At 38.6% G+C, this 23,795-nt stretch overlaps 1 protein-coding gene across 6 annotated transcripts in view; it reads left to right on the forward strand.

Annotated features, from left to right (window-relative positions):
- Positions 1-23,795, forward strand: part of PPP4R3B (protein phosphatase 4 regulatory subunit 3B) — a 70,643-nt gene that overhangs the window by 2,028 nt on the left and 44,820 nt on the right. For all 6 annotated transcript variants that reach the window (XM_032292085.1, XM_032292086.1, XM_032292087.1 and 3 more), the window contains exons 2-4: positions 384-439; positions 11,323-11,421; positions 18,046-18,669. In XM_032292085.1, the coding sequence (XP_032147976.1) occupies positions 384-439; positions 11,323-11,421; positions 18,046-18,669 (779 nt within the window). The remainder of the gene's footprint in view (positions 1-383; positions 440-11,322; positions 11,422-18,045; positions 18,670-23,795) is intronic.

The raw sequence follows: 23,795 nt of genomic DNA on the forward strand, positions 1-23,795 counted from the left end.
TTTTTTTTTTTTTTTTTTTTTTTTTTTTTTTAAGACGGAGTCTTGCTCTGCCACCAGCCTGGAGTGCAGTGGCGCAATCTCAGTTCACTGCAACCTCCTCCCCTCTCTTAAGCGATTCTCCTGTCTCAGCCTCCCCAGTAGCTGGGACTACAGGCCCATGTCACCACTCCCAGCTGAGTTTTTTATTTTTAGTAGAGACGGGGTTTCACTGTGTCTGCCAGGATGTTCTCGATGTCTTGACCTTGTGATCTGCCCGCCTCGACCTCCCAAAGTGTTGGGATTACAGGCATGAGCCACCATGCCCAAGCCTTAATGTGTATTCTTATTTTTATAGGGTTTTATCATTTGAGACTTATGATATATTATTGTTTTTTATCTTTCAGGATCACTACTCTTGGAATCAAAGATAAATCCAAATACTGCATATCAGAAACAACAGGCAAGTAGTTGTTTATCTTTAATTTGAAAGACTTCATCTGTGATCAAGGAAGTATTAATCTGACAAAGGTGGGAAAGCTTTCCTGACAAGAAAAAAACATGTTTAGTAAACAAAGATCATGTGTATTTCTCTTGCAGGTTAAAAGTTTCAGACTGAAAAATGAGTTTTTGTACTGGTGATAATTATCACCATTTTTGAGTTGAACCACTGTCAGTTTATATTAGATTATGATGTATTAGTATTATTTAACTATAGTTAGCCAAGACTCTTCTATACCTTGTATATGAAACCTTTTATTCTGACTCACGTTTAAAGGAAATGACGTAAAAGAAAATTCAAAGGGATACTCTTAAGAAAGCCTGTTTGTGGTGTGAAATTAAATCCTTTGACTTAAGATAGAGGTTTTGAAGTAGAAACATTAAATTCTGCTCTTTAATTGTTGTAAAAGTGTACATTGCCAATTATGTACCATCTTCTGTTAATATCTGTTGTTTTATTTGGGAAAGAAAATGTGTGTTGTGTTTTAGCATGCCTGATTAAGCTGAAAATGATAGTGGTGATTCAACCTTTACATTCTGTGAATGTTTTTATTTTTATGAAATATATTAAAATTGAAAAATACAGAGAATAATGGGGATCTACTGTAACACCACCAGATTTAACAATGTTAACATTATATCATACTGTTTCAAATACTTTTGTAATATTGAACATTATGGATAGAGTTAAAGCTTGTTTGTATCCATCCCGTTCTCTCCATTCTCCATCCTCTGCATAGGTAACCACTATTCTGAAGTTGATGTGTATTCTTTGTGTACATGCTTTTATACCTTTTCTGCATATGTATGTATCCATAAATAATATGTAGTCTGTTGTGTGTTTTTAAACTTTACACAGTTGATATCGTACTTTTACATGTATTCTGCAGCTTGCATTTTTCACACATTCATTTTGAATATTTGTTCATGTTAACAATGTAGATCTAGTTTTCTTTTTAAACTCTGTATAGTATTCTTATGTATGACATACATCTGTTGTTATACATTTGAATTATTTCCAGGTATTTTGTGTGTGTAGCATGTAAAGTCACAATGGCAGAGATTTTTGAAGGAAGATAAATTATTTTAGGATTACATTTACAGCAACAGTGCCCACTTTCTTCAAGGTTTATGAAAATTTGGATGCCCAGAAACAAGTACTTCATAGTTGGAGGAATAAAATTTTGTCTGTTGTGCAGCTTATTAATACAAAGTCTTACTGTTAAACAATTGTTTTATGTATACAACACATTCTTAATCAGTTCTTTGAAATACTTTAAAATTTTCAATATTCAATTAATAGTTTTTTTCTTTGTTTAGAAAATATTGTGTGTCTTTTTTGATGGAGAAGCAAATTAAACATTTGTCCTGAATTGAAAATCTGAAGATGTTGCCTATACCTTAGACATTTTAAGGTAGACATTTAAGTAAATTTAATTTTTAAGTCAGCTGGGCAGTTCTTTGTCTTTATACTGAATTTTTACCAGATAATCACTTTTGGTTTATTTTTGTTTGCTTGCTGCTTTGTGGGAAAAGAAATACTAATTTTTTTTAACCATATTTCCCTTATCTGCGTAAATATAAAATTATCAGGAACTTTTTATTAAATGTAACTAAGTCATAAATAGTTCCCTACAAATTTAGTTATAATAATGGATTCTTCTCAGATTGTATATAAGACCCTTTAGCTGTTGGAAAGATCACATTATGGAGTAGGTTTGTAGTCGCCCAACGAAAGTTAAAAATACACAGTGGTTCTCTGAATACTTTAGAATCATTAGGACATGTAGATAATTTCGTGTATAATGTTACTGCACTAAAAAATTAGTTCTAGATAATTAGCATTTTTGTATACACTAAGTATAAAGTATTGGAGAAAAACTTGTATTTAAAAAAATTACACCATTTGGAAATGTTTTCTGTAATTACAAATAATATACTATTTGGGCTTTTTAAAATTGTGGGTTTTTTTGTTTGTTTTTTTGCTATGTACCATTGACATATATAAGAAATCTCTGGTAATGAGAAGAATATGGAAACACAGTGTAGAAGAATGAAAAACTAGTATAAATGAGATTACCTGTTTATTTTTGTTTAAATTGAGTTCACTTTTCTAATTGAAATCATAGGGCCACTTAGGAGTTATGTTAAATTTAGTTTCTTTGTAATGTATATGGTTTTTTACATTTTCACCCAAATCTTCAATTTGCACTTTTAAAAATAATTTTTTGAGAGGGTCTTCTTCTGTCACCTAGGCTGGAGTACAGGTGTGATCACAGCTCACTGCAACCTCAACCTTCTGGGCTCAAGCGATCCTGCAGTTCAGCCTTCATGAGCCACCACACTAGGCTAATTTAAAAAAAAAAAAAAATGTTAAAGATGGGGTATCATGTTGTCCAGGCTAAATTTGCACTTTAAATATATATATTTTATTAAAAAACTTTTTTCTTTTGGTTTTTGTAGAGATGGAGTCTTACTATGTTGCCCAGGTTGATCTTCAATTCCTGGCCTCAAGTGATCCTTATGCTTCAGCACCCCGAAGGTGTTAGGAATACAGGTGTGAGCCACTGTATTCAGCCTAAATTATAGTTTTTTGAAGTTACACAAATTGGGATTTCTAAATAAGTAATATTTTTCTACGTTTGTTAGAATTATCCTTTGTAAAAGGCATCGTTTAGGTTATTCAATAAAGTAGTCTAGAAAGTTATTAATTTCCAAATTTTACATGAAGTCTGTAGTTGATTAGAGGAGTTAAATTTTTTTTAAAAAAATTTTTCAGAGATGGGATCTTGCTGTGATGTCCAGGCTGAACTCGTACTCCTAGGTTCAGGTGATCGTGATCCTCTCACCTCAGCTTCTCCAGTAGCTGGGACTATAGTAATGAGTTAAAAAAAAAATTTTTGTTTCCGTTAGTGAGTTTTTTATTAAAAACTTAATGAGTAAGCGAATGAGATGTTTATAGGCCATTTTGCTGTATTAAAATACATTGACTATGCCAGGCATGGTGGCTCACACCTGTAGTCCCAGCACTTTGGGAGACCTAGGCAGGAGGATTCCTTGAGCTCAGGTGAGAACAGCTGCACAACATAGCAATATCACTGTCTCTACAAAAAAAAGAAAATTCAAAAATTAGCCAGGTACGGTGGTGCATGCCTATAGTGCCAGCTACTTCGAGAGCTGAGATGGGAGGGTCATTTGAGCTTGAAAGGTCGAGACTATAGTAAACCGTGATCATGCCACTGCAAAAAAAAAAAAAATTGAATAAATTTTCTTCTTTTAACATTACAGTTCTAAAATGAGCCAACTACTAAATTGTGTGCTCGAGATACATCTTTTCCATCAAAAATGAAGTACCGAATAGTGAGCTTAAAAGGAGTTAGAATGAATCAAGTTCAGTGTCATATGACTGAATATTGAAAAGTCATTGATTCACATCACTTTCTTCCTTACTGTGCACAATACTGAAGTAGTTAATGGAAGATGTACTTACCCAATAAACTTAAGCATTTAAACGTGTTGGAAGGAGAAGAGAATCATTATATGATAGAACATGAAATAACATACTTGATATGTGTGACAAAAATTTTAGATTACTTAAAATCAGTCCCACTGATACAAAAATTGAAAGCAGAGTCAAAGCCAGGTATGGTGCTTGTAGTCCCAGCTACACGGGAGGCTGAGGCTGGAGGATCACTTAAGGCCAGCAGTTTGAGGCTGTAATGCATTATGATTGTGCCTGTGCATAGCCATTGCACCCCAGCCTGGGCAACATATCTTTAAAAAATAATAATAAAAAAACAAGAGACATACTAGGAACAGTTGCTCACACTTGTAGTCTTAACACTTTGGGAGAATGAGGCAGGAAGATCACTTCAGGAGTTCAGAACCACCCTGACAACATAGTGAGACTCTCTACAAAAAACTATAAAAGTAAATTAGCTGGGCCTGGTGACACACACCTGTAGTCCCAGTTACTTGGGAAGCTGAGGTGGGAGGATCACTTGAGCCCAGGAGGTCAGTGCTACAGTGAGTTGTAATTTTGCTGCCACACTCCAGCATGGGCAATAGAGCAAGACTATCTCAAAAAAAAAAAAAAAAAAAAAAAAAAAACAGAGTCATAGGAATGTATATTTAACACAATTGTGCATTACTGGGTTTAGTTAAATTCTCATTGCAGTTTTATTTGGAAGCAAGATGTAACAGGTGAAACAGATATAGAATGATATAATAAGATAGCTGCTACAGTGTTTTACCACAGCCTTCACTGAAAGCCAGTGAAAGCATTTCACACATGGGGCAACAAAGGTACGGAAAGGGTAAGATCCTTGACTAAGATTATACAGCAGGTGTGTGCCAACACAAAATGTAAAAAGCAAACTTGTATTCCACAGATTTGAGCGGTAGAAAATTAAGGAAGAGGTTAATGTAAGCTGGAATCATTAAGAAAAACTTCATTTTTGGTGTTGGTAGTGGAAGGAATTGTGATAAGGAAGGAAATATACCTGCTACAAAAGGTATTAAGTCTATTTACAGCAGAGGTTTCTCCCCTCCCCTTAATCCCAAATATGATAATACACAGGTTTAGAAGGGGATGTTATAGGTTCTTAAATAGGGGCCTAACGTGATACAAGTGTGGCAATATCATGGATAATAAATGGGAGGGAGGGAGTAGAAGAGCTTTGAGTGGCAAGACCTTCTGCAGTAATTGAGATACAAAGAATGAAAGTCTATTCCACCATGGTAAATGGACACGAAAAGAAGGAACAGAGCTCCAATATATTTTCAAGAAAGTGCTGGAAAATTTGGTAAATGATTAAATGTGAAAGAGAAGGAATCAAAGGTCACTGGTAGTGTTTTTGAGTCTGGCCAGGAAAATAATGGTTCTTTCCAGGAAGCGGGAAGTGAAGCAGGTTTACATTAATCTTTTGGTTTGAGGTTTATTTAAAAACACACACACACACACAAAACTTTTTAGTATATAATATATTAGCCCAGTTAAAAATTCTAAAGGTATTTAGTGAAGTCTCTTTCCCACACCAGATTCTGTCCATACAGTTTCCCTTGCTAGAGGCCACTCACATGACCAGTTTCTTCCATATCTTGCTGGAGGTACACATACGTAAGCAAATATGCGTACAATCATATACGCATATTTTTCCCTTTTATTGGTATAAATAGTAGCATACTACTGGTTTGTGCTTTGCTTTTTTTTTTTTTTTTTTTTTTTTCTTTTGGGCTTTGAAGTGATAGTAAAATAAATGGAAAGATGTTTTTTGTTTCTGTTTTTTCGGGCTTTGAAGTATTAGTAAAATAAATGGAAAGTTGTTTTTTGTTTTTGTTTTTTTGAGACACAGTTTTGTTCTGTTGCCAAGGCTGGAGTGCAGTGGCGCGGCCGTGGCTCCCTGCAGTCAACTTCCCAGGCTCAGGCTCCCAACTCAGCCTCCTGAGTAGCTGGGACTACAGGTGTGCACACCATGCCCGGCCAATTTTTTGCCATGGGATTTTGCCATGTTGCTGGAGGCTGATCTTGAGCTCCTGAGCTCAAGCAGCCCACCCACCTTGGCCACCCAAAGTGCTGGGATCGCAGGCATGAGCTACCACACCCAGCCCATGAAAAGGTCTTAAAACGAACATCTGGGAACAGAGATAGGGTAAGAGTTTCTGGTAGGAGATTTTAATTTCAGATAATAAAAGACCAACCAGGCGTGGTGGCTCACGCCTGTAATCCCAGCACTTTGGAGGCGCTGGTGGGCAGATCATGAGGTCAGGAGTTGGAAACCGGCCTAACCAACATGGTGAAACCCCATCTCTGCTAAAAATACAAAAATTAGTCAAGTGTGGTGGCATGCACCTGTAATCCCGGCTACTCAGGAGGCTGAGGCAGGTGAAGCACTTGAACCTGGGAGGCAGAGGTTGAAGCGACCCAAGATCACGCTACCGCACTCCATCCTGGGCAACAAAGCGAGACTCCATCTCAAAAAAAAAAAAAAAAAAAAAAAAAGAATCATAAAAGGCCTGGTGTGCCTGTAGTAGTCTCAGCTTTTTGGGGCTGAGGTAGGAGGATCGCTTGAGACCAGGAGTTTGAGGCTGTAGTTCGTGATGATCACACCTGTGAATAGCTATCTACACTCCAGCCTTAAAATAATCAAATGGATTATGAATTTTTAGCTGCAAGGTGACCTCCTTTGAGGTGGTAGCTATAAATTGAGAAGAGAACAGAGCTCAAGACTGAGTCTTGTTGATATGACTACGTTTGCTCATTCATCCAGAAATACCTCATTGAGTGCTGCTTCTGGGCTGGACACTATCTAGTTTTGATTTTTTTCAGGGGTGGGGGTAGTTTTGAAATGAGATGAGACTGTCTCCCAGGCAAGAGCTCAGTGGCATGATCACATCTCACTGCAGCCTTGACCTCCCGGATTCAAGTGATCCTTCCCCCTCAGCCTTCTGAGTAGCCGGGACTACAGGTGCACACCATCACACCCAGCTAATGTTTTTTAGTAGAGATGAGGTCTCACTATGATGCCCAGGCTGGTCTCAAACTCCTGTGCTCAAACAGTTCTCCGTTGGCCTCCCAAAGTCCTGGGATTACAGGCATGAGCCTCTATATCCAGCCTAGTTGGGATTTTTAAAGTGCAGTTGAAAGCTTTGGAAGAGTTTATGCAGAGCAATGACATGACTCAAAATAATAGTATCAATCAGTGGAATTGAAAAGAAGCAAAAAGTGGGAAACTCAAATGAGATTGCTGCATACTCCAAGCAAAAGATAATGTTGGATTGGAATGAGGTGATGGAGATGGACAGAGATGAATGGATTTTGTGATATATATTGAAGGTAGTATTGACAGGGCATGCGATGGATCAGGTATTGGTAATCAGGAAGAAGGAAGATCAGTAACCATTAACTATTTCCCAACGTCAGTCCTCAGCATTGGAAAAGAACTCTAAATATAAATACCATTTAGTTTCTGGTATTTTAACTAAATCAGATTTAAAAAGTCAAGAGTGAGGGGCCAGGTGCGGTGGCTCCCACCTGTAATTCCAGCACTTTGGGAGCCCATGGTGGGCAGATCACCTGAGGTTGGGGGTTCAAGACCACCCTGGCCAACATGATGAAACCCTGTCTCTACTAAAAACACAAAAATTAGCTGGGTGTGGGGGCACACTCCTGTAATCCAAGCTACTCAGGAGACTGAGGCAGTAGAATCACTTGAACCCTGGAGATGGAGGTTGCAGTGAGCCAAGATCACACCACTGCACTCCAACCTGGGCAACAGAGTGAGACTCTGTATTTAAAAAAAAAAAAAAAAGAGAAGAAGAAAAGAAAAAAACATCAAAAGAAAGTAATGATGAAAAGGTGCTCAGTTGCCTTAATTCAGATTTTATTGTTTACCTGGACCTTTTCTCAGAACATTGATGGTAGCCAAAATGGAAAGGGCATTGGATGGCTGGATAAAGGGTTTTAGGTTTCATTCTGTTAGTAATATCCATAGGCCTAACCGTAGGTAGTACTATCTGTAGATCTAGTCTCCAGAAAGACCAAAGCATGATTAGAAGATTGGGGCTTTGAACCTCATCCCCCAACCTCCAGGAGGGGAGAGAGGCTGAGGGTTTATTAATCACCAGTGGCCAGTGATTTATTTAATAATACCTGTTTAATGAAGCCTCCATAAAAGCCCAGTAGGACTGGTTTTGGAGAGCTTCCAGATAACCAAGTGGACGTTCTTGGAGGTTGATGTGCCCAGGGAGGGAATGCAACCTTTGAGCCTCTTACCCAATACCTTGCTCTATGCCCCTCTTCATTTGTATCCTTTAAAATATCCTTTATATTATAATAAACCAGTAAATATAACTGTTTCCCTGAGTTTTGTGAGCTACTTTAGCAAATTAATCAAATCCAAGGAGGGGGTCATGGGAAGGCTGATTATAGGCATTTGGTTGTAAACATAGGTAAAACAACCCATGCTTGCAATTGGCATTAGAAGTAGGAGACAGTCTTATAGGACTGAGCCCTCAACTGTGGGATCTGACACTATCTCCAGGTAAACAGTGTCGAAGGTGAATTGGGGAACACCCATCTGGTGTCCAGTGTGGAACTGATTATCAGTGGGAAGAAATCACCATACTTCTTGGTGACGAAGGTGACAGCAGTGGTTTGTGTTGTGAGACTAGTATGAGAAACAGTTTATTCCTATATTCTCACACTCACCTTTTGTGAATTATTGTAGCCTATGTGTGGAAATAACTGCAAATGTTTAGTAAACTCAAACAAAATGGATATGTGCTTTAAAAGGGGTTGATAATGATATAAGTACAAATGAACTAGATAATGGTTAAATATATATTTACTGCTAGTAAAAACTGTTGACCATGTGACAAAACAGGAACAGTTATTTAATAGATCTGACAAGAAGTTATCCCTCTCAAAAAGTTCAGTTATTAAACATAATTTTTTTAAAAAATTAGATATGGGAGTCTCACTGCATTGGCCAGGCTGTCTTAAACTGCTGGGCTCAAGTGATCCACTTGCCTTGGCTTCCCAAAATGCTAAAATTACAGGCTTGAGCCGTGTATATTGGGTCTTAAAATTCAAACATTTAAAAATTTTGCCTATGTTATCTTCTTATAAGCCTTTTCTATTTCAACATGTATTTTATATGCATTAATATACTAATATATACTTGTATATAATATATAAGTGAATTGAGGTGCAGTCAAAAATATTTTGGAGATCACTGTTCATGAAGCCACTTTGTGGAAGGCCTAAGAAGATGACTTTGGAATGTAGGGAGCCTGAGTGGGTACCCTGATGCTTTAACCAGTGCTGACCAGAGTAGCTCTGTTTTTATCTTTTTTATATATGGAGGTTCTCAGTAAATTTTTGTCTGTAGAAGGGGTTCTGGTTTTTTAAAAAAATGTTTAAAAACTTTTGTGGATGATAAGAGACACTAAGGGTTTTTTTGTTTGTTTGTTTTGAGACAAAGTCTTACTCTGTCACCAGGCTGGAGTGCAGTGGCACGATGTCGGCTCACTGCAACGTCTGCCTCGGGGTTCAAGTGATTCTCCTGCCTTAGCCTCCAAGTAGCTGGGACTACAGGCGTGTGCCATCACACCCAACTAATTTTTGTATTTTTAGTAGAGATGGGGTTTCACCTTGTTGGCCAGGATGGTTTTGATCTCTTGACCTCGTGGTCCGCCTGCCTTGGCCTCCCAAAGTGCTATGATTACAGGCGTGAGCCACTGCGCCTGGCTGAAACTGAAAGATTTTAAGCAAAGGAGTGACTTGATAGAATTTTAGGCTAACTCTGGTAGCAAGTTGTTCTTCCAGAAAGAATAACCAGGAAGAAGGTAGCGCACAGATCTCTAGCTATTTTTACCTGATTACACAGAAAATAAGAAATATTAATCTGAGGCCTTAATTAATTAAAGAATATTTTTCATTTACTGTTTAAAGCCAGTAAGTACTGAAATGTTCCCATTTTCAAAACTTTATCTTTGATCTGGTGATGACTTTTAGTTTTTATTTCATCATGTCAGGTCATAATATTTATAAGTACTAAACAAACATTATTAAATATAAGGTGTTTTATAGATTATATTTTTGGTAGACTATAAACTCAATTTGTGTGTATTTTTTTGAAAAAGTTTTAGCCATATTAAACTTTGTTATATATCCTTAAAAGATTGTTTATTTCATTTGAGTATTGCAGTGTTTTTAGTGTTTAAAAATGTGTGTGGAGGTTGGGTGCAGTGGCTCACACCTGTAATCCCAGCACTTTGGGAGGTTGAGGCGAGCAGATCACTAGAGCCCAGGAATTGCAGTTCCGGACCAACTTGGGCAAAATGGTGAAACTCTGTCTCTACAAAAACTTAGTGTGGCATAGTTTGTATACCTGTAGTCCCAGCTACTTGGGAGGCTGAGGTGGGAGGATTGCTGGAGCCTCGAAGGTCAAGGCTACAGTTAGTCATGATTGTACCCCTACACTCTAGCTTGGTGACAGAGCGAGACCCTGTTTCAAGGGGGAACAACAACAACAGAATATATATATGTATATTTGTGTGTGTGGGGGGGGGGAACAACAACAACAGAATATATATATGTATATTTGTGTGTGTGTGTGTGTGTGTGTGTGTGTTTTGTTTTAAATCTAAACCTTAGTTTCTAATACAAGGGTTGACAACCTTCTAGCATGACTAACCTTTTGGTAGGCATATAATTGAAGACATTCTAGGAGACTGCTTACCTAAACCTTGGGCTAATTTTTCTACAGCCTAAGGTACTGAACTGGGGGCTGTTGGAAGCTCTTGTAAATAAGAGCAGATAGCTTTGTTTCACCATGGTGTTGCATTTCTTAAGATCCTGAAGTCTTTTCCAGATTTAAAAAAAGAAGGCAAAAATAGAGTTAAGCCTTAACCTATTTTCGGGTATTAGTTAGCTCACTTTTAACCAACTCAAAGGGAAGGATAAATACGTAGGTGGTTAGTGAATGGAACAGCTGGTTTTCTGCAATCAACAGAAAGTAGATGGTTGGAATTTCTATGTTACAGTTTTGGCCAAGAATGGCTAGCCTTTTTATAAATTTAATTTGGGTAACATGAATCAGAGCCTACTAACCTGTTTTAATATTTTTTTGTTTTGGAAAATTGCTCAATGTCATTTTTAGTACCAAAGTTACTATTTTATTGCCCATGTATTACTAATAATGCCAATCAAATATACATTAATTGCCCTTATCCCAGGCATTTGTCATTGCTGTGCTGTTTCCAGTCCTCTTGATTTTTATTTATACTTTGTAGATATTTCTTTTCTAGTATGATGATGTAGAAACATTTATTTTTAAACAGGATACATTAATTGTTTGGTCAGAAGCAGAGAACTATGATTTGGCTCTGAGTTTTCAGGAAAAAGCTGGCTGTGATGAGATCTGGGAAAAAATATGCCAGGTAAGTTTTTTTTTTTTTAATATTTAACTTAACATTTGCATCTTTTCTTGAATTTTTGTTTCCTTTTTACTTCAAATGTATGTATTAGGATGTGGAGAGAGAGTGTCTTAGTGTGAGACTTGATAATTTAACTTGAAATTGTTTATATTCTACAACAAATTATTTTAAATTTTTTATAAATTTTGTCATAGTTTTATTTTACCACTTTAGATTTTTATAGCATATGCTCATAATTAATACCTTATATTATAGAATGGCAGGTACTATAAACAAACTAAAAGAAGATTAAGCCAGGCTTTTAGCTTTAAAAAATAAATACTTGGTCATACGTTTACCTAATGTTTATGAATACCGTACCAGGCACTAATGATCAACAGTATTCATGAATTCAGTTTATGTAGAACTTATAATGTAGCAGGATATGTAGAATATGTGGTAACTCTTAAGTAACTAGAATTTTTTAAAAGAAACCTTTTGTTTTAGAATAGTTTTAGATTTGCAGAAGATAAACATCTTTAATTTAGAACTAGAGTGTTATTTACATATCTGCTAGAACATAGATTTATGTGGTGGATAATTTATTCTAGTGATTACTATATTAGATTATACCTTGTCCCATCCTACCACCCCGCCCCCATATGTCAACACCTACTTTTTAATATATGTTCTTGGATATAAATATATTTGTCCAGCTGGACACGGTGGCTCACACCTGTAATCCCAGCACTTTGGGAGGCCAAGGTGGGCAGATCACCTGAGTTCAGGAGTTCAAGACTAGCCTGGCTACCACGGTGAAACCTTGTCTTTACTCAAAATACAAAAATAAACTGGGTGTGGTAGCGCGTGCCTGTAGTCCCATCTACTAGGGAGCCTGAGGCAGGTGTGTAACTCAAACCTGGGAGGTGGAGGTTGCAGTGAGCTGAGATTGTGCCACTGCACTCCAGCCTGGGTGACAGAATAAGACTCTGTCTCAAAAAAAAAAAAAAAAAAAAGGTATTTGTTCTAGAAATTTTTGTGGAAATTTATTACTATTTTCACTTAGGTAGTTCAGGAGGTCTCTAAGACCACTCTCAATTTCCATAATTCATTGGAAAGACTCACAGCATTCAGCATACCTGTTACACTCATAGTTACAGTTTATTATAGCAAAATGATGCAGATTCAAATCACCAATGGGAAAAGGTGCATAGGGTAGAGTCTAGGAGAGTTTAAGGCTTCAGCTTCCAATTCTGTCTCCCAGTGGAATCATGCAGACAGCACTTACTTCTCCCAGCAGTGATATACGGCCGCACACATTCAGTATTGCCAACTAGAGAGTTTACCCAAACCTTTGTTTCTAGGGTTTTCACTGGGGATTAGGGTTCACATAAGCATGGCTGACTGCCTGTATGGCTGACCTTATTCCAGCACCTCCAGAGGTCAAAGATATCTTGGGGTCCAAGGCCCCCACTGTAAACCACTTGTTAGCATAGCATGTCTGGCATAGGTGGAGGCCCCCAGGAAAACAAAAACACTATTATGAAGCAGGATATTCTGAGTGCTCAAAGTTTACCTCTCTGAAACTAGACAAGGGCCAGACTTTTCCTTTGGCAAGGTCAGTCCTTTACTGCACAGGCCATTCCTTGACAAAGACTCTCTTACACCAAAATGATCATATTCGTACGAGCATCTACATTTAGCATAGATGCTCCCACAGATGGAAAAATAATATCAGTATGAATATGCCTAGCATTTGGGGCCAGTATGGAATAGAGATAGGTTTAAAGAAACAACTAACTTTTCCTATAAAATCATGACAGAACTTTTACGTTTTTGTGCTACTTTGATTTCTTATTCTCCTTGATCTGCAGATTGTACCTTATGATAAACTTATACAGAACTGTATACTGTAGAAACTGATAGGCAACAAAATCCAGTTTTTTGTCAGTCCAGTTGTTTTTTTTTTTCTTTTTTTCTCTTAGGTTTCAGACCATGATTCTGTAGGGCCGGTGACTTTCTTTTTCCTTAGTTTATTTTTATTGTTCAAATAATTGCCGCATTGGCCAGTGATTTTTCTATCAGCATTATATCCTCTGGATGCTTTAACTCAATCTCCCAATACATTTGATCATCTCTAAGAGTATTACCGTAAGATTTATGTAGATGAGGTGGTTGAATCAACAATAATAGTATTACACCGTATCATAGTATGGTAGTAGATATAACCTGGCATATTACTAGAATCCCACTTAGCCATTAACAGTTGGTCTGGTTTATCCTCATAGTGTATGACAAAATGTTTCCGAGAGCAGCGTCACTCTTCAGAGCTTACAGGCTCCCATTTGACTTTGTTAGGTTCTAAGAGGAGGGTTGCTTTTGGCAGACCTATTGCTTCACCCTTCCAGGAACTGAGCTAAGAGACAGTGTCATCACTTGCCTTCAGCCTTTCTTGAGGCATCAATGTTTTTGGGGGTTTTTTTTTGAGACATGGTCTGGCTCTCCCCAGGCTAGAGTGCAGTGGTGGGATCTCGGCTCACTGCAACCTCTGCCTCCCAGGCTCAAGGGATTCTCCCATTTCAGCCTTCCTAATAACTGGGACTACAGATCTGTGCCACCATGCCTGGCTAATTTTTTTTATTTTTTGTAGAGGTGAGGTTTCACCATGTTTCAGAGGCTGATCTTGAACACTTGAGCTCGTGATCCACCCACCTCAGCCTCCCAAAGTGTTGGGATTACAGGCATGAGCCACAGTGCCCAGCTTAGGCACCAATATTAATACTGGATTTTCTTTGCTACATTACTCATTTTTTCATTCCTTTGCTCTCTGTTACTGTTTCTTCTATCCATTTGTCATTGATTTTTATTTTATTTTATTTTTATTCTTGTCATTGATTTTTATTCAAACTTGTCCACCTTTGGAAGAGATATTAGATGCAGCCACTCTGATGGTCCAGAAAAGTTAACTCTTTATTGCACAACACAGTACTCCTTTAAATCCATGCATGTTGCTGAATATATAGTTTTTGCTCCAAACTACTGCATGAACTACTGCATGATATTTCACAAAATCATATGTCATGTTTTAGTTTTTCAGTTCTGGGAAGTCATTGCTGATCTTTGAAAGAACAATTTCATTTTTATTAAGAGCCATATTACTTAGTTATTTCTTAATCTCTTACAATAAGAAATAGTACAAAACAGTTTTTCTGCAAAAGTTTGATTGTTCAGAGAGTTCAGAGTGTCTTAAAGGGAATGGAGAATGATGAAATAGAAGGAACCATTGGAGAGAAAGAAATTATAAAAACAAGAGCCAAGATAATTTTTATATGTTGAGCTTTCAGAAAGCATTAAGTATAGAATTACCTTTCAAAATGTTAACCTTAAGAGATGGTATGGACATTTTCTTTGAATCAATGAAGGAAATGCCTGAAGGTAAGTTGTGAGATGGAGAAATGTTAGAGAAAGTTGAGTACTGTTGGACTTTTTAGTCAAAGGAAGAAGCCTTCACATCTTCTGAGACTTAAAGGTGAATGTAATGTTTGAGAAGTTGGGAAGTAAAAAAAAAAATTTAAAGTAGCAGCTATAAGGGACGACAATAGGATTATGGAATAGAGAACTTTAATTGAAAAACCCTATTGATAGTGTGAATTTATGGTGAACCCGTATAGCACAGTTCATTGGCTGTCTTTAAGATGTTATGATCAGATTGTGTTGTAGTAATATGATCCTAAAATGTCAATGGCTTGCCATAACAAAAGTTGATTTCTCCTTAATGCTGTTTGACCAATTGGGGAAGGGGCCCTACTCATCAGAGTCATTCAGGGACCAGGCTGGAAGGGAATGTAATTTATTTTATTTCTTTCTATTCTATTTATTTTATGTTAATGTTATTTTTTGAGACAGTCTTGCTCTGTCACCCAGGCTGGAGTACAATGGTGCGATCTCAGCTCACTGCAACTTCTGCCTCCTGGGTTCAAGCGATTCTCCTGCCTCAGCCTCCCAAGTAGCTGGGATTGCAGGTGCATGCCACCACACCCAGCTAATCTTTGTATTTTTAGTAGAGACAGGGTTTCACCATGTTGGTCATGCTGGTCTTGAACTCCTGACCCCAAGTGATCCACCTTCCTCGGTCTTCCAAAGTGCTGGGATTACAGGCATGAGCCACCATGCCTGGCCAGAATTACCTTTTTGAGACAGGGTCTCACTCGGTTGCCTAGACTAGAGTACAGTGACAAAATCACAGCTCACTGCAGCCTGGAACTCCCATGCTCTAGCGATCCTTCTGTCTCAGCTTCCCAAGTAGCTGGGACTACAGGTGCGTGCCACACACCTGGCTTAGGAATTAGAAAAATTTCGTGAAGAGGAAATTTCTAAACTTTGTTGTTTTTTGAGACTGTCACCCAGGGTGGAGTTCAGTGGCGTGATCGTGGCTCTCTGCAACCTCTGGCTCCCGGGTATAAGCGATTCTTGTGCCTCTGAACATTTTTTGTTGTTGAGTAATTTTTTGTAGAAAATTTATGTTAGCCATGCTTATCTTGAGCTGTCAACCTGAATCATAAAACCGTTAGTTGTTTGTTATGTTGTGATTTTTATCTAGATATTAGAACTTGGGGGCTTTATCATAGATGTTAAATGAATGCCTGATTTTTAAAAACCAGATTTTTTTTTCTTTCTCTCTTTTTTTTTTTTTTTTTTTTTTTTTAAGATGGAGTTTTCCTCTTGTTGCCCAGGCTAGAGTACAACGGTGCGACCTTGGCTCACTGCACCCTCCGCCTCCCAGGTTCAAGTGATTCTTCTGCCTCAGCTTCCCAAGTAGCCAGGACTTAAGGCACATGCCACCACACCTAGCTAATTTTTGTATTTTTAGCAGAGATGGGGGTTTCACCATTTTGGCCAGGTTGGTCTCAATCTCCTGACCTCAGGCAGTCTACCTGCCTCGGCCTGCCAAAGTGCTGGGATTACTGTGTGAACTACCGCACGGCCCAGAGTATTTTTTTAGAGTAGTTTTAGGTTCATGGCAAAAGCAAATATTTTTTCAGAAGTCAACTTCAAAAGTAATTTGAGGGAGGAGACTGTATTTTCTCACTCTGAATATAGAGGAATAGGTTTTTTGGTTTGAACTCTACAGTAGTGTCCTTGTCAAGCCAAAGATGATGTGATAGTTTGCTTTAAGAGTGATAATTAGTGATTTTTGAGGATAAACAGAAAAATTACCTCCTATGAAATTCAGAATTATTAGGTGTAGTGAAATTATTAAATAACTGTGTGGTTATTACATAACTTAGCTTCATAAATCTATATAATATCAGCTGAAATATCCAGGTTATCAGAGATCAGAGATAACTTCAACTTATAGGTTGGGAATTTCATATGTGAAATTATATGTAGTCACTTATTTAGATTCAAATAATTGAACCTAAATTTTGTGTATTTTCCCCTACTAGACTTCACCTTTTATTATTTTTTTTTTTTTTTTTTGAGACCAACTTTTACTCTGTCACCCAGGCTGGAGTGCAGTTATGTGATCTCAGATCACTGCAACCTCCACCTTCCAGGTTCAAGCAATTCTCCTGCCCCAGCCGCCCAAGTAGCTAAGACTACAGGCATATACCACCATTCCTGGCTAAATTTTGTAGTTTTAGTAGAGACGGGGCTTCACCATGTTGCCCAGGCTGGTTTTGAACTCCTGATCTCAAGTGATCACCTGCCTCAGTTGCCTAAAGTGCTGGGACTACAGCCGTAAGCCACTGTGCCTGGCCAGTGACTACTAATTAAAAGTGAAGTCTAGGCCAGGCACAGTGGCTGACGACTGTAATCCCAGCACTTTAGGTATCTGAGGCAGTAGACACTGTCTCCACAAAAAGTAAAATGTTAGCTAGGTGTAGTGGCACATGCCTGTCGTCTCAGGCACTTAGGAGGCAAAGGCAGGAGGATTGCTTGAGCCCAGGAATTTAGTGTGACAGTGAGCTGTGATCACACCACTGCACCCCAGCCTGGGCATCAGAGCTAGATCCTGTTTCTATTAAAAATAATAATAGGCCGGGCATGGTGGCTCACGCCTGTAATCCCAGCACTTTGGGAGGCCAAGGTGGGCAGATCACCGGAGATCGGGAGTTCAAGACCAGTCTGACCAACATGGTGAAACCCCGTCTCAAAAAATAATAATAATAATAGGCCAGGCATGATGGCTCACGCCTGTAATTCCAGCACCTTGGGAGGCCGAGGCGGGTGGATCATGAGGTCAGGAGTTCAAGACCAGCCTGGCCAACATGGTGAAATCCCGTTTCTACTAAAAATACGAAAAATTAGCTGGACATAGTGGTAGACGCCTGTAATCCCAGCTACTCGGAAGGCTGAGGCAGGAGAATTGTGTGAACCCAGAAGGCGGAGGTTGCAGTGAGTCAAGATTGTGCCACTGCACTCCAGCCTGGGGGAGAGAGTGAGACTCCATCTTGCCACTGCACTCCAGCCTGGGGGAGAGAGCGAGACTCCATCTCAGAAAATAATAATAATAATAAATAGTGACTGTTAGTATTTATTCTTTGTATAATATTTACTTAAATTCAATGGTCAGGGATTTGATTTCCAAAATTTTGAATTCTTTTGTATTTTAAGGTAATTAGCTGTATACTTGGATATTTTTAGGTTCAAGGTAAAGACCCATCAGTGGAAGTCACACAGGACCTCATTGATGAATCCGAAGAAGAACGATTTGAAGAAATGCCTGAAACTAGTCATCTGATTGACCTGCCCACATGTGAACTCAATAAACTTGAAGAGATTGCTGACTTAGTTACCTCAGTGCTCTCCTCACCTATCCGTCGGGAAAAGCTGGCTCTCGCCCTGGAAAATGAAGGCTATATTAAAAAACTACTGCAGCTGTTCCAAGCTTGTGAGAACCTAGAAAACACTGAAGGCTTACACCATTTGTATGAAATTATTAGAGGAATCTTATTTCTAAATAAGGCAACTCTTTTTGAGGTAATGTTTTCTGATGAGTGTATCATGGATGTCGTGGGATGCCTTGAATATGACCCTGCTTTGGCTCAGCCGAAAAGACATAGAGAATTCTTGACCAAAACTGCAAAGTTTAAGGAAGTTATACCAATAACAGACTCTGAACTAAGGCAAAAAATACATCAGACTTACAGGGTACAGTACATTCAGGACATTATTTTGCCCACACCATCTGTTTTTGAAGAGAATTTTCTTTCTACTCTCACGTCTTTTATTTTCTTCAACAAAGTTGAGATAGTCAGCATGTTGCAGGTAAGTAATAAGATATTCTTCACAATTCCATTTTTCAGATATCTAGTTCCCTTAATAGTTCAAGCTGGTGTTCATACTCTCTATTTTTTGAAAGATTTATTTTGTTTAAATGTACCATTAAGTACATTTAAAGTAAACAAAAGACATTACTACTTTAAATCTTGTGGTTTCAGGGCAGCCTTTTTGTTTGTTTGTTTGTTTGTTTTTTGAGATGGAGTCTCGCTCATTCTGTCACCCAGGCTGGAATGCAGTGGCGCAATCTTGCCTCACTGCAACCTCCACCTCCCAAGTTCAAGCGATTCTCCTGCCTTAGCCTCCTGAGTATTTGGGACCATAGGTGTGCACTGCCATGCCCGACTGATTTTTTGTATTTTTTGTAGAGATGGTTTCACCGTGTTGCCCAGGCTGGTGTCGAATTCCTGAGCTCAGGCAATCCACATGCCTCAGCCTCCCAAAGTGCTGGGATTACAGGCATGAGCCACTGTGCCCGGCCAACCTTGTATATTTTTATGTGGTCTATGTTTCAGTTTTTTAAAATATTTAATATTTGTTTTCTAAAATTAAGGTAGAATATACATAACGTAAAATTCACCATTTTAACAATTTTTAAGTGTGCAATTCAATGACATTAAGTATATTTGCAGTGTTATGCAACAGTCACCACTATCCATTTCCAGAACTTTTTCATCATCCCAAACAGAAACTCTGAACCCATTGAACAATAACTCCCCATGTTCCCTCCTTGTAGGTCCTGGTAACCACTATTCTATTTATGAATTTGCCTATTCTCTCTCTATATATATATAGATGATGCAACTATTTTATTTATTAATTTATTTATTTTGAGATGAAGTTCTGCTTTTGTTGCCCAAGTTGGAGTGCAGTGGCGTGATCTCAGCTCACTGCATCATCTACCTCCCGGGCTCAAGTGATTCTCCGGCCTCAGCCTCCTGAATAGCTGGGATTACAGGTTCGCACCACCACGTCTGGCTAATTTTTTGTATTCTTAGTAGAAACAAGATTTCACCGCGTTAGCCAGGCTGGTCTTAAACTCCTGACCTCAGATGATCTGCCCGACTTGGCCTCCCAAAGTGCTGGGATCACAGGCATGAGCCACTGCACCCAACCGATGCAGCCATTTTTAACCCTTTTCCTCTCTATCCTGAGAATACTCACCAGTAGTGCTTACGGTCAGTGTTTACCCTGAGATAACTTTGCCACAAAATACCCAGTTTTTACCATTATTTTCGCATTGCTATAGCATATTGACTTTGGAAACAAAAGACATCATTCTATGTATAGCATTCTGGTGTTAGGAGTGGTATTTTCATTTACAAAATACAGTAATTCTTCATTGCTGAAAATGTCAAATCCTAGAAAATAGCATTCCTGCACATGATGTTAATGTCGTTCTCAAACAGTTGGTGGCCAAAGATTCATTTGATGAATCTGATTTTTTTTAAAATAGACAACTCTGATGATTCATACAATTCTGATGTTCTGTTTAGAAGTAACTCCAAGAGGCTGGGTACAGTAGCTCACACCTGTATTTGTAGCACTTTGGGAGGCTGAGGCAGGTGGATCACAAGGCCAGGAGATTGAGGCCATCCTGGCTAACACGGTGAAACCCTGTCTCTAAGAAAAATACAAAAAGTTAGCTGGGCGTGGTGGCACGCACCTGTAATCCCAGCTACTTGGGAGGCTGAGGCAGGAGAATCACTTGAACCCAGGAGGTGGAGGTTGCAGTGAGCCGAGATTGTACCATTGCTCTCCAGCCTGGGCAACAGAGCAAGACAACGTCTCTAAAAAAATAATAATAACTCCAAGAACAGTTTTTATATTTTATTTTTACATTGAAGATCAGGTTTGCTTCAGCCTCAGTGAGCATGTTTATGTAAAATTAAATGAGTGCTGGCAGCAAGCTACACGTTTTTTTTCTAAATGGGCAAAGGGTTAAAAGTATCTTCCATTTTGAGAGACAGTTGTTATTGGGGTATGTCTAAGAATGTGGCTATTTGCTATATGAAGGTGATTTTATTCTGTCTCCTTGAGTTGTAAAATACGAGTTTTACACTGTATATATCATGTTAATCCTTTACACCCTAGCAGTATAGTAAGCATGCTTTTTAAGTACTTGTCTCATAACTGCTTTTGTTATTTCCGTATCAATCGCTAAGTTTATTGAGCAGCTACCATATACTTAGTGTTGTGGTTCTCAGAGTGTGGTTTGTGGACTTCTGGGAGTCCCTGAGTCCCTCTTAGAGGCATTTATGAGGTTTTCTTTTTTGTGGTTTGATGTCACTGTGAGGCTGTGTTTTTTTTTTTTTTGAGACAGAGTTTCGCTCTTGTTACCCAGGCTGGAGTGCAGTGGCATGATCTCGGCTCACCGCAACCTCCGCCTCCTGGGTTCAAGCAATTCTCCTGCCTCAGCCTCCCGAGTAGCTGGGACTACAGGCGCACACCACCATGCCCAGCTAATTTTTGTATTTTTAGTAGAGACGGGGTTTCACCATGTTGACCAGGATGGTCTCGGTCTCTTGACCTCGTGATCCACCCGCCTCGGCCTCCCAAAGTGCTGGGATTATAGGCGTGAGCCACCGCGCCCGGCGAGGCTGTTTTTTTTTTCCATGTACTTTTGCCTAAGGAACATAATGCAACAAATTGAATGTCTAAAAAGATAAATGAGTATCTAGTTGTCTTCTGTTCAGTAAGATGTTGAGATTTGCAAAAATGTAAATGGGGCTACTCTTCTTTCTAAATGTTTAAAATTTTAAATCATATATAGCTGTTTCTGTTAAAATACATTTACATAAACATAAAATGGCTTATTTTAAAAAATGAGCTCATAAATACATTCACAAGTCTTGGTTTTAATATTAATTATGGTAAATATTGATGAACATAACCTACATAATAAAAGCTCTTAGGGTCCTCCATAATTTTTAAAAATTTATTTTTTATATAGAGACAGGATCTTACTATGTTGCCCAGGCTTATCGCAAACTCCTGGCCTCAAGTGATCCTTCTGCCGCAACCTCCCAAAGTGCTGAGATTATAGTTGTAAGCCACTGCACCTGGCCTCTGCATAATTTTTAAGAGTTTAGGCTGGGTGCAGAGGCTCACACCTATAATTCCAGCACTTAGGGTGACCAAGGTGGATGGATCATTGAGGCCAGGAGTTCAAGACCAGTCTGACCAACATGGTGAAACCCTGTCTCTACTAAAAATACAAAAATTAGCCAGGCATGGTGGCATGTGCCTGTAATCTCAGCTACTGAGTAGACTGAGGTGGGAGAATTGCTTGAACCTAGGAGGCAGAGGTTGCAGTGAGCCAAAGTTGCAACACTGCATTCCAGCCTGGGTGACAGAGCGAGTCTCTGTCTCAAAAAAAAAAAAAAGAGTTTAAAAAGGTCCTGATACAAATAATTAAAACTCTCTGACTTAGTGCTTGGCTAGGCAGATTTCATTTTGTGACATTTTCAACCAATAGTCACCTATTTTTGTTACTTTATTTTTTGTATAGGATTTCTTTTCTTTCAGATCATTTGTTCACCTACCAATTTTTTGTTATTCCCAATAATGAGTGTGGGGGAGGTTAGATGTACACATCATCTTCTTTTTATAATATATAGGACTTTAAAAAAAAAAAAAAAACTGTAATGTACAATTCAGGTGCTATTTTACTTGTTGACCCAGTAACAGAAGCTCAAACGTAGATTTCAAATGATGGCTTTTGTCTTCAGAAGGGTTTCCAAAGTCATAATAGTAAATTGTAAATTTTTTTTATATTCAGAAAATAAATTATGTAAACTATAAATATATGTAAAATTTTGTATGTAATTTTATGTATTTTATAATATATTTATTTGTGAAGTCTGTAATTATATAAATCAAGTGCAGCTTTGTCTTTTTCTGAAAAAAAGGCCTACTCATTTCTGCTTCGTGAGATGCTTTTCATGAAATAGCCAGATTCTGTGAACTATCTGTTATTTACATAGGGTTTACTACTTAATTATCTCTTATGTGCCAGCAGTGATGTTGAATTTTTTTTTTAATTTTAGATTCAGAGGGTACATATGCTTATTTGTTACATGGGTATTTCATGAGTAATGGTGGAGATTGGACTTCTAGTGTACCCATCACCCAGATATTGAACAGGGTACCCAGTAGATAATTTTTAAACCTTCACTCCCCTCCCATGCTACCCCTTTTTGGAGTTCCCAGTGTCTGTTATCTCCATCTTGATGTCCATGTGTATCCACTTCTAAGTGAGAACGTGTGGTACTTGATTTTCTGCCACTGTGTTCACTTAGGATAATGGCCTCCAGCTCCATTCATGTTGCTACAAAACACATGATTTCATTCTTTTTATTTTATTGCTTTTGAGACGGAGTCTCGCTCTGTTGCTCAGGCTGGAGTACAGTGGCACAATCTCAGCTCACTGCAACCTCCGCCTCCTGAAGTCAAGAGATTCTTCTGCCTCAGCCTTCTGAGTAGCTGGGACAGGCATACACCTCCATGCCTGGCTAATTTTTGTATTTTTAGTAGAGATAGGGTTTCAGCGTATTGGCCAGGCTGGTCTCAAACTCCTGACCTCGTGATCCGCCTGCCCCAGCCTCCCAAAGTGCTGGGATTAAGAGGTGTGAGCCACCATGCCTGGTGATTTTATTCTTTTTTAACATTTCATAGTGTTCCACATTGTATATATGCACCGCATTTTCTTTGACTAATCATCTGTTGGTAGACACTTAGGTGGGTTCCATGACTTTGCTATTGTGAATAGTGCTGCAGTCAACATACAAGTTCAGGTGTCGTTTTAATGTAATGCTTTCTTTTCCTTTGGGTATGAATTGTGTTTTGAACAACCTGTGAAAAAGAGAGAAGATTGTGGCCAGTGGCCACTGTTTTATTTTATTTTTTGTAGAGGTGGGGTTTTGCTGTGTTGCCCAAACTGTTCTTAACTGGCCTCAAGCAATCCTGGTGGCCAGCATTCCAAAATGTTGGGATTGCAGGCATGAGCCGCCACGCCTGGCCCTATAGTGGCCTCTAAGCACTTATTTCCTAAAGTCTAACTGTGAGATTTCCATGTAGAAATGTTTGGGTAGCTATTAGACACCTCTCTGGCT

Source organism: Sapajus apella, unplaced genomic scaffold (assembly GCF_009761245.1).
Source record: "Sapajus apella isolate SASKATOON/1434 unplaced genomic scaffold, GSC_monkey_1.0 scaffold26, whole genome shotgun sequence".
NCBI lineage: Eukaryota > Metazoa > Chordata > Mammalia > Primates > Cebidae > Sapajus > Sapajus apella.